Raw genomic sequence first — 12,280 nt, 5'->3', positions numbered from 1 at the left:
TATTTAAAGAATAAATAAAACATAAAACTTTGAATGTTTAATTTAAAAATTATAGATAACAACAAACAATAAATAATTACGAAGCATGTGTATGTTTTTTTAATAAAAAAGACATAAAAAATTAACAAATAATTATCAAATAAAGTCCTATTTTCTTTATTAGAAAAAAAAAGAAACGAGAAATAATAAACAGCGAAATGAAAAACAATTAAAAAAGAAGAAAAAAAGGTTACCAAAGGTAACTCGTAGAACAGAAAGCTGTTATTGGGCCAGTTTAAACTTTTGATGGGCTGCGCCTTTGAAAAGTCCATTACCAGCAATCGGCAAAGATTCTGAAAAACCCTATCAGCGGATCATCGACTGTTTTTCACTGGAGAAAATTCGATCAGTCATCACTGAAAAAGCTTGGAAATGGTTGCTAATGGAGGTTCTGCGTTGGATAGGAAGCAGTTGGTAGCATCAGCGCTGGCCAAACACTTCGCCTTAGATCATGTGAGCTTCTCTTATGATCTAGCATAATCTTAGATTGGTCAAATTGATTTGGATTTCTGTGTCGGAAGAATAAAATGGAGTATACTCTTTCCTCGACATGATCGTAATTTGTCCAGTTTCTCTTAGTAGTTAGTTGTGCATGAATTTCTGGAGTAATATGTGCAAATGTAGTTTGCATTTATTGTTTCTATTTGTTTTGTAGAGCTTGGGCACCATTTGTTTTTTTTTTTTTTTTTTTTATACTTGTTCTTTTGTTGCGGAAGTTAACTGCTATTCGTTTCAGAATGCGCTAATTGGAGAAAATACGGAATGTGATTTTAAGACCTACGTGTTAAACATCCTGAAAGCATCAAGAAATGGTGCTTCTGTCGATGATAACGATGAGGTAAGGTTGAATATTTTCCACTATTTCGTTGTACTGAAGTTTTTTTTTTTTTTTTATTAATTTTCCTTTGTTGCCTTTGACCTTGACTAGTTCTCTGACTGTGCTGTACTAGAGTTCAATTTTTTTTTTTAAGGAATTTTGATAGGAAGAACGAATTTCCATATATGTAAAAACCATGCAAAAGAATCCACCCAAGTCACCCAAAGGAGATTATCAAAAAGCCATCAAATTGGTCGAAGTATAAGAAAGGGACCAACTTATTAAATCAGAGAGGACATCAATCAGAAGAGTTGAAAACTCTAGTGCCTCAAGAATTCTCCCAAATATTTTTCGAGCCTTGGAGTAATTTCTCATTTCTTTCGATTTTAAAATCTAGAGAGTTGCAATGTATTAGCTTTTGTTTTATATGGATGCTTGACGAGAGAGGACATAAACTCTCAAACATTGATAGGCCAAACAAAGGTCCAATTGAAGACATCAAGGTTTTTCTCCCAAATGTGCTTAACCTCCGGAAAAGTCAAGAATAAATTATTAGTATACTCACAAGCAGAATTGCACCAAACACATCAAGCCGGGAACAAAAAAGCATGCGGCGATTTGTCTTTTGCACTCTCTACCAAGTTTTGATTTTGCTGCTGGGAAAATGGACCAAACAAAAACTTTAACGTTCCTCAATCACCTAGCTTCTGTAGCACCCTAACAGAGGATCTTACGTTTAGGTCCTTACTATTACATATATTATGGACAGGGATGCAGCCTTTTGTAAATTTATGTTGTACATTAACTTTTTGTCTGATCTTCACTGTAACGTGGTTAATGGTGTTATACGTCTAAGATGCAACCTTTATGGTGCAGGTGACGAAATGGATAACATTTTCAGATAGCTTTCCTGTAGATTCTAAGGCATGCTTTGAGGTTCTTAAACAATTAAATGAAGAATTAGTTCAAAAGTCTGTACTTCTGGGTAATGGATTGAAGCCTTCTGAAGCTGATGTAATTGTGTTTTCAATACTACACGCTGCCGTGGTAGGCATTATTGCTTTTCATGACAAGTTGTCCATATGTAAAATCATTATTTTCTTCCAAGAATGTTACCATTTCTTCTTTTAATGGTTACACTATTTTTATTTTCTGTTTTCATGCTTGTATGGCAGAGAACCCAAGGACTAGTTTGGTGTTGCTATATGATTTGAAAAGTATATTTTAGATTTAACAAAGTTGAAATTCTAATGAGTTCTGACATGATTGATCACTGCTAGATTGGCCTTTCGAAGGCAGAGAAGGAAAAGTTGCCACACGTTTTAAGATGGATAGATTATATCCAGGTAGTCCTACTTCTTTAATGCTGTTAACTACTTACTAATTGCATGCGGAGCTTATTTCTGATTTTGATTTTTGGTTTAATCCTGTACATGCAAATATGGTTATTATATTAGTTTTTTCAGTTTTTTTGTTTACACTGTGAGTTCATTTTTTTTTCTGGATTAAATAATATTCTGTTTTAGTTCAATGACTATCTAATTAGTACTCATGCCAATTTGTGTTTTTAACAGAACAAAGAGAATTTCGAGGAGTTATTTCAAAAGATATTGCTAGAGAAATCCGATTTTGATCCTCCAGTAAGTGCTCAATTAATTCTTTTGCATTTGATAGAGGTCTGCCTTGAAAAAAGCAAGAGCGTTGAGTTCCCTGAAGAGTATATGGTTTTCTGAAACTATTATATCATTTATCATTAGAAAAATCTAAGTTATACCTTATTCCCTTGTATGACCTTGGAACAATTTGACTTTGAAGCTTGACCATTCATTTTTCATTTTTTTTTAATCTATTCTTCTCTATTATCCTTGGGGTTCTCTACTGTGTTGTCATTCTTCTTTGATTTTCCATGTTTGGCGTGGTTAACTTCAAACTGCCACTTGCTTTTCATATTTGGGGTGCACCTTGCCATTGAGTTGCATATGTTCTTGTTGATTTCATTGTGCTTCCGCCCTGTTTTTTTGGGTTTGTTAATTTCTGGCTTAGCTGAAGCAGCCAAATTTGTTAAGGTTATCGTATATGTCTCTTGATTTTTATTTATTTTTTAAAAGGAAACTAAAGGCTGGATTGATTATTTCAAGTTTCAGACAAATTCATGGAGTTTGTTCCCCAAGAATTGTGCAGTTTAACTACCTGATGGTTAATAACTTAATACTTACATTTTGAAAAGTTGCGTTGTATGAGCAAATTAAAAGTTTTCTTAATTAAAGTTGCAGGGAACCAAAGTTGTTGCTAACAATGTGGATGAAAATTCAAATGCCAAGAAGTCTTTGCAAAGCACCAAGGTTCCAGATAAGCCTAAAGTAAACACAGACGCTAAGAAAGCTGATGCCGGGGTAAAGCCTAATTTTTCTTTATTGGCGTACACTATGTATTTTGATACTATAAACTGTTCAGAGAATGTTGCAGAGACCCTTTTTACAGGGAAATTGTATTTTATTCTATTTTTTTTACCTTTGAATAGATTGCAGAAAATTCTCTTATCTTGTGAGGGAATATTAATTCATGGAATGGAATTATTTCAAAATTTGGACAGAATTGGTGCTTTGATGTGGTGAAAGAAAACGTTTTATAGCTGCTGCATGGCCACAGTTTTTAAAAAAATAAAGCCATCTTTTGTAAACTTTGGTTGGAGAGGAATCAGTGAATCTTCTTCAACAATAATAGTAGGAGCTGGGGTGATGTTTTTGACTTGGCACTGGTTTTGTTCTAAACGGTGTACACTTTCGAATTCTTTTGAAAATTATACCCCCCTTTATAATTAATTCTAATTGGAGCAGATTTTCAGCTCCTTGTGAGGTATTTTGATATAGATCTTTTGGTTTCTTGACTTCAAATTTTCAATTTTCATTGACTCAGTGGAAAGTTTGTTTTATAAAAAACAAGCGCTTATAATTAGCCATTAGGATTTCAGTAGTCTTCCAAACCAATGGAATCTTTGAGAGAACTATGTATTTGGAAATGACGTTTCAATTCCAACTTATAACGTTTGTAGCCACTTTAAATTTGAAAGTGTTATTGTCCAAGGTTGGACCACCATGGGGAACTTTTATGTCTGATTTCCACTATGTAGAAAATGGATGCAGTGTCCATGCGGTTAGTCTTATTCTTACCATGATCTCCTGACCAGTAGTCTAATGATAACTATTTTGGCATTTACGTTATTTAATTATTGTTTTTTTCTTTTAATTTTTACATTTTTTTAGATGATCGATATATTGATGTTATAATGAGAAATATTTTTTTGATTCCATATATTACATACACATAGTTGCTATAGAATGTTCTATTTTAGTATTCAATGTAGGTGACTTGTCACGTGTTTGATTTCTTTAGTTGACTATAAGTACCTCTTTTTTTTTTTCATTTTTCTTTACCCCACTTTTTCCTCATTATCTCATTTGCACTTCACACATTAACATATATATATATTTTTAATTTTGTGGAACTGTTAGAAAAAAGAGAAGGAAAAAAAAGAAGCTGCACCGGAAAAGAAAAAACCAGTTGAGACAGAAACAACCGATAAAGAAAAGGAAGTTAGTGTTAGTTTGTTGAATATACGAGTTGGTCTTATTCGTAAAGCATGGAAACATCCATCTGCTGACAGGTATGATCAGCAACCTTCTTTCCAATAACTGTTTTCTGCAGTAGCACTATTTATATTTCCCTACTGAAATTTCATTATTCTCTTTGGATTTTAAATTTGCATCAATCGTATTGTAATTATGATGTGATGCAGTTTGCTGGTTGAGGAGATAGATGTTGGAGAGCCCAAACTGCGGCAGGTTGTCAGTGGTCTGGCAAAGTACTGTAGTCCAGAGGAGTTGACGGTATGGTTATTACGTGTTGGTCACAAGGAACTTGTGATGAATCGCCCGTGCATACTGAGTTGAAAGTCTGATAAATTATTCTGTTGGTCTGTGCAGAACCGCGGTGTTGTTCTTATTACTAATGTAAAACCTGGGAAGCTACGAGATGTGATGTCAGAGGGATTGGTATTTTCTCTTCGCACTGTTGCACAGATCACATTTGTTTACTTTTACCTTCTTTAGAGGCTCCTGTAGTTTAGTGTAAAGTACAGATCATTACGAGCTTCAAAATTTTTTCAATTTTTCATGTGAATACATTTTCTAATCTTAACACTAGATCTCTGATTCAGGTTTCGATTTTCCTCGTTCCATTAATTTTTTCTTTTACATTTTTTTAATGAGGACACTTTCAGTTTGGATTTTTCATATGTTGTATGGAAGTTGAGTCGACATTCATATGTATGCATGGATTCATGAACCTCTCAGGTGTTATGTGCATCTAATGAAGATCACACGGTTGTTGAGCCTCTGCTTCCGCCAGAAGGAGCCAAAATTGGTGAACAAATTTCATTTTCTGGGTACGTTTTTCATAGATTACTCAATTTTAACTGCATTGCCTGGCACCGTTATGAATTCTTGGGCAGATTAGTTGGATATAGGCAATATCCAAGAAGAAGATAGATCTATCACTTTGTTTCCTTTATTGTTTTATACTTAAATCTCTATTTGAAATGGGTCTCTCCTGACTCCTATGTGGTATATTCATTATCTTGTAATTTGATTTAGGGTCGACGGAAAGCCAGAAGATGTTCTTAACCCAAAAAAGAAACAACTGGAGAAGATAACACCGGTATGTGCACTCGTCCCCCCTATTATGTTTTGGATAAGGGAAAATGGGTTGTATGTTAATAGCAAAAAATATGAATTAGGTTCAAAATTTTAGGAGGATGCAAAAACATTTTTAAATCCGTGCTTTTCTTTTTCTTTGCTCATAAATATATACACGTAAGAAGGACGATCCAATGGTTTCCGGATTACAATATGAAAGTCTGGCCATTTTTGGTCTCTCCTAGCTGCAATATATGAACTCAAAATTCTTCATTTTGCACTTGTAACACACAAATGGTTGTTATTTTGATGGATGCAGCATCTTTTCACCGACGACAAAGGCGTGGCAACGTTCAAAGGAATTCCGTTCATGACATCTTCGGGACCGTGCACCTCATCCATCTCCAAGGCAAGTATCAAATGATAGTAACATGGCAACCCAGAGAAGAGAAGCTCACTGCCAGAAGGATCCCCTAACACTGTATGTTATTACTTGGGCAAACCAAAGAGACTCAGTTTTGAAGAGATGAGGCAGTGATTCATCAAATACAACTTCACTATTTCAGGTAAATGTATTGTTTTGGTTTTCATGCTCTTAAATTTGACTTCATTTTTTTTTTTAATTTGAAGTTATGATACTTAGAAGTCACATTCAGCTATGTTCTTATGATGTAAAAGGTTTTGAATATGTTCACCTTTTTTTTTTTCAAAAAAGTTTTGTTTCTCACCTGTGAATTATTAATTAATGTAATTTTAATTTCAGTTAGTGACTGATAGTAAATAACTGAGTGGTATTGATTTATTCTTTAATATCTAGTTAATTGATGCTATAAGGACATGTTACCTTTACAAACCCATGAATCTTCAGTTGGAAAATAATTGGCCTCATTGGTTACCAATCTTTCAATCTTATTCTTTTCGCTATTAAATGTTTGGCAATTAAGAGAAAGAAAAGTAAAAATTCACTTTTTTTAACGAGTTGTGAATTTACCCAAAATTTTTTATTCTATAAAATTTGAGAAATATGATGTTAATTTTAGAAATATTAACTTAAATGTAATAACTACAAGATTGTTGCAGACATAACTTATATACTAATTAATATTCAATTATTACATTTAAGGCAATATTTTAAATGTTATTATAGTTTTCAAAGTTTATAGAATTTAAAATTTGAGTTAAATTGTAATAATGAGACTTGATTGTATCAATTCTTACAAGTTGAGGATGGTTTGTGCAATTCCTAATCTATAACTCATGATGCTATTACAGTTGAGTTTAATTGCAAAAATTAAAAATTCATAAGTGTGACGCCATTATACAATATTACACATTTTCAAACAACGTCTCTAGATATTTCCATGGTATTAATATTTGTCAGTATGTTGATATTTCTATGTATCTATAGATTCAACATCAACATTTCCATCGTATTACAAAAAAAAAGGCAAAATATGAAAAAAAAAATCAATAAAATGTAACTAATATATTCATATTAATTATTTTTTAACTTATTTAGAAATAGAAAAATATTTATTTGTTAATTTAAATATTTTTATGATTTTTTCGTTTCTCTAATTTTTACAGAAATATCTATCGACCTGGATCCAAACACATATTTATTATATTCAAGGATTTAAAATTTAGATATTTACCCCTAAATATTTAATATTCGTATCTACAAACAAAATTCACCATTTTTAAAAGTTAAAACTCAAAAAGAATAAAACAACCTGCTCTGCCGTTTTTTCCTCCTTTTGAAAGTAAACACAACCATGTGTCTAACTTATTACTTATCTGACATGTTCTTGGTACAACAGACAATGTAATTCTCAAATTTGGCTCATTTGATAACATTTGGTAACCGTTTTTATTTTTTTATTTTTCAATAAACAAAAATAAAAAGTATGATGGTCACCTACCTTAAGAATTAATAATTTTTTTCCGGTACTAAATGTTGTAAGGTCAAACAGTTGTCTATAAGATTAGTTGAGGTGTGTGTAAACTGGCTCGGACACAGATATCAAAAAAAAATAATAATAAACAAAATAGAATAAAACAAAAATAAAAACAGATAATTTTTTTTTTCCCAATAAGAAACAATAATTGTTTCTCGTTTTTTAGTTATTATTTTTCTTTTTTCTGAACGGTTCGAGAATGTGAACCCAACCTAGAGTTGAAATGGAATTTTCTATATGAGAGTTAATAGTATTTTAAACAATTTTAGTTCCACAGTAAAAGTAATAGTAAATAGTAATTATCTTTAGAATATCTTCGAGTTTGAGTAAGAGATGGATAAAATTAAAAGGACAAATTTTAAATCAAGTTTACATATTACTTGTCAAATTTGATGGCAACAAAAGTTTTATATAATGAGCAATCAAGTTCGAATAAACAGAAATATTTTCATTTTAAAAATAAAGTTCAAGAAATTAAAATGAAATTTAACCCTTTTCAAATATTCGAGACAATTTTTTTTTCAAATTATATATGTGAAACCAACTTATATATTTAGTAGCGAATCCGAGTATAGCTAAGTGGATAAAGCATTTATTACAATTCGAGAAATTTTTGATAATACGAGAGTATACCATTTCTATTCACTGTCTGTCATGTCAGTATTGCAAAATGATATGTAGTGCACCAACATTAAAAAAAGATTATTTAGAAAAAAAATCATAGTGTGAAGAAATGCAGTATCAAGTATCTAGTCCGTTCTATTGTAATTTTTTCCCGTGACTAGCTAACGGCGCTGTAGTATAATAAAATAATATTATTAAAAGATAAATACTTTTTTCCCCAAAATATAAAATCGAACCAACCTTTTTAACAAGTCATTAGGGATGGCAACGAGGCGGGGATGTCGAAATTTTGGGGGCGAAGACGGGACGGGGATTCCCGGTTATAAAGATATTTTTTTAATTTTAATTAATTTTTGTTATTATTAGTATAAAAAGTGAACAAAAAGTTGGCAAATGAGATGTTAGCTTGAGTTTTTTTTTAATTAAAAAGTATTTATAGAATTAATATGTATTAATATTATTATATAAAAAATAGAAAAAGTAATAAAAATTAAACAGGGCAGGGTTGGGGACGGGGATGGGGTAGGGAGACCGATCCCCGTCCCCGCCAAGGAACCCGATTGGGATCCCCCGTTTGACCCCGTCTCCAATCAAATTGAAAAATCCCCGATCCGATCGGGTCGATTATCCGTGGGGATCGAATCCCGCATATATTTTTGCCATCCCTACAAGTCATCCAACCTCTTGCATGAACACAATTTTTTAATGTGATTAAATCAATTGAAACTAATAGATTAGGTATAATTTTAATTTATAGTGAATCAAAATATTTATTAAGTTTCAGTCACTATTATATTAAAATTTGTTACTAAGATTTATGCAGGGTTTTAATTTAGTTTCCATGATTTTAAACGTTTTGACTTTGTCCACCGTAGTCTAGATAAATCTCCTAAAACCGTCACGTCCATAGATGTAATATTTTTCTTACTTGACAGTTTTTTAGATGTAACATAGACTAGAGAGAGTATACGAGCTGTCATTCTATATTAGGTGTATCTAAATAGTAAAAAGATCGATTATATTAATTAGGTTGGTTGTACGAGAGTCTAGACGTACGATATATTTAATAAACTAACAAGTAATAATTTAATACTAAGTTATACAAACAGAGGTGGAATGAACAAGGAAATAGGCCATCGATTTGTATTGAAAATATTACACATGAAAGTTAGAAACGTAAAATATTATCCATCGTTTTAAAAACAGAATAGATCAACTAGATAAAATAACAACACATGCATCAAAATCGCAATAAATTTTGAACTTTTGTTTTGTGTCTTTTTTTCTTCTCCACCCCAATTCATATATTTAATCCCTTTTCACATATCATCCCAACTTTTCAGTTTTTCAAAAATCCCAAAATAAAATATATTTAATTGTGTTTTATATTTGGTTGACTGAAATGAAAAGATTGTTTGGGTACAGGAATAGGGTACTCCGTCCTAGATTCCCATTAGCCTTAGCTGTTAAGGTTTGACTTTTGGAAAACTTTACACAAACACAGCTCTGCCATATCTTAAATCAAACAAAATCCAAAGTAGAGCCTCTTTGATTGGATTTTAGATTCTTCACTTCATTTTCACTCTGATTTCATCACCTCTCAAAAAAAAAAAAAAAAAAAAAAAATTTATTCTCAAAATCTTAAATTTGACTAAATATTAATTAATATAAATTTAGATTAAACTAAATATTTATTTTGTAATCAAGAAACATAAATTTGAAAACAAGTGAAAATGAGTTTATAATATGAAGTAATATATTTATTAAATTTTTTATCATTTTTTTAATGTAATTCTATATTTTAAAAATTTCAAATTCTGAATCTGAGAACACTGATAACATTAAAAAGTCGTTTTCAGAATTTCCACGGTTTAGATCATAGAATCTGAAAACAATTTTCAAAAACGAATTTCTCAAATTCTGTCAAACGCGTTGATTTAGTGAATCTAAAAATAAAAAACAAGATCCGAGTTTCCAACTAAACAAGCCTTATATTTTCAATGGTACGATATTTTGATTCTTAAACTTGAAAAACTTAAATTATATATCATTTTGTTATAGATTATGTTTCCACTTAGTCTCTGTTGTGTACTTGATATTTGAGTATCTAATTATTTGTCATATTATTTAACTTAGCCAAAAAATTATTCGATATGGGCATACAAACTTTTCTAGGTAAAAGTCCTCCCTCTCACGGCTGATTACTACCTCTCAATCTTAACTTGATGATGGTCTCTTATCACAAACAACTATTCTAGTTTGTTCGTGAACTCAAATTTAGATGATCTATACAAGAATAGGATGAAGTTTGAGTGTGACTAAGTAAAGGCTCGAACCTATTATTACTGAAGAGTTAGAAGCTGAGTTGGACGTTCGATTTCTCACTCTCTCCCCATAGCTCTCTCGTTCCTATACAAGCAATTTGGAATTAATAGTTTGATGCCCATCCCCCACATAATCCATTATCCCTTTAGAGGGGAGATAAATCAAAATTGTTGAAGGTTAAAATTGTAAAAGAAAAATGGATCAAATCCCATGAGCATCTAAGAAATCCAAGCCAAATTATTCACATGGGTTTGAAAATTAAAGCACCTCTATTGTGATCACATTTGGTATTTTTGGACATGTGATATTCGATACCAAATGAATGGGAGAATATGAATCTCCACTTTTTATATCTCTCACGTTTCAATCCAATATAAACGTTTATGTAATGTCACTAACGCTCGGACATATTCTGAATTTTCAAACTTTCAAATATTCTATACATTTTGAAATCATTTTACATATATTTTGTAAGGAACATAATATATATGATTCCAACCTTATAAATGTTTTCAAAATTATAAGAGTTATTTAATTTTTAAAGCACAATGATTAAATAAAGTAATTTCCAAGATTATAACTTTTTTTTATTTCATTTTATTTGGAATTGAGAGTCATCTTTATCAATTTATTATTATTATTTTGTGTGTATGCTAGTACTTAATTTTAATATTTAAAAAAGTTAGATTCCTAGAATTTCAAATTACCGACTTGAAACTAGTCCACAAAATAATCCTATAACAATTTAGTACATCAAACATGCCACATCTACTAATGACAACAATGACCTATTAGACAAAGAGAATATAAAAGTTTATGGACCTGCATAAATTTTGTAAACTACACCGACCAAACAAACACAACCTATTAAAGTTTAGTGACATCCAAATTCGACGTCATTTATAATTTCGATGGACTAATAATAAAGAGATAAATATCCCAATCTTGCTTTAAAAAAAAATAGGAAAGATTCTTGTCTATTATACTCTCAAATGCAAGAAAATAACAATAAATTAATAGAAAACATTGTCACTTAAGCGTCAATTAGTTAAAGACATATTTTCTCAACTGAGAAGTCAGAGGTTCGAATCTAACACTATCACATTTTTTTAGTACAACATATGAGGTGGAGATCGAACTCATAACTTTTTGATTGGAGATATATGTCAATTATGATGGAGCATTTTTGACACATCTTCCCATTTAGTATCTTTGCCAACTAAAAGTTCGGACTAAATCGTTAGGAAGAATAGAGAGAGACAATGCTTTTACCCACTGTTTTCCCTCTGTAAATCATTAATATTCTGTTTTTTTAAAGTCTTCTTCCTCTCATGGTAGTGGGAAAAAAATAAAGGCATTTTGGAAGCTTTTGGCCAGAAAATCTACATAAGTCTGTACAGCTTCAGATATGGTTTACACAATGATGGGACTGAACCAAATCTTCACCAAAACCCACAAAGGATCCCCCAAAGATTTGAGACTCATCTCATACTCTCTCTCTCTTGTTTATGTGTCATGGAAATGCAATAAATGGTAACTAATGCGTACCTCATCGTTTTAAATATTGACGTTGATGAAAATATGTTAGAATTTAATTTATTGAAATATTGATGAATATCATTACCGAAAAGAATTGTAGAAGTCAAGAAATTGTTAGAAAACGTTGAGATAGATTGATAAGCCTTTAACATGTTTTAGAGAAATTGAAAATTGTCGTTGTTTCTTTTTTGTTGGTTAAATTATAAGTTTTGGCACTTTTTACTTGGAAGGATAGTGTTTAATAGGTCTTTAAACTAGAAAAAGAAAATAATAATATATACTTG

The 12,280-nt window shown here is 31.1% G+C and overlaps 1 protein-coding gene across 2 annotated transcripts; it reads left to right on the top strand.

Annotated features, from left to right (window-relative positions):
• Positions 1 to 324: 324 nt before the first annotated feature.
• LOC111015946 (Nucleic acid-binding, OB-fold-like protein) lies at positions 325 to 6,316 on the top strand. Of its 2 annotated transcripts, none has more exons than XM_088118106.1 (12): positions 325 to 492; positions 776 to 877; positions 1,733 to 1,903; positions 2,137 to 2,202; positions 2,431 to 2,496; positions 3,130 to 3,249; positions 4,369 to 4,520; positions 4,653 to 4,743; positions 4,840 to 4,908; positions 5,209 to 5,300; positions 5,509 to 5,572; positions 5,870 to 6,316. In XM_088118106.1, exons 1-12 carry the CDS (start codon positions 412 to 414, stop codon positions 5,972 to 5,974), a joined length of 1,179 nt encoding a protein of 392 aa, XP_087974232.1. In that variant the 5' UTR covers positions 325 to 411; the 3' UTR covers positions 5,975 to 6,316. The 2 variants fall into 2 exon arrangements, with proteins under 2 accessions (XP_087974232.1, XP_087974231.1); XM_088118105.1 differs by having other exon boundaries at positions 326 to 492; positions 3,124 to 3,249.
• Positions 6,317 to 12,280: the final 5,964 nt, after the last annotated feature.

Source organism: Momordica charantia (assembly GCF_013281855.1).
Source record: "Momordica charantia cultivar OHB3-1 chromosome 9 unlocalized genomic scaffold, Mcharantia_2.0 BLBB01000009.1, whole genome shotgun sequence".
In the NCBI taxonomy this organism is placed as follows: domain Eukaryota; kingdom Viridiplantae; phylum Streptophyta; class Magnoliopsida; order Cucurbitales; family Cucurbitaceae; genus Momordica; species Momordica charantia.
Note: the sequence above shows the minus strand (reverse complement) of the source record. Positions and strands in the feature narration are given on the sequence as shown.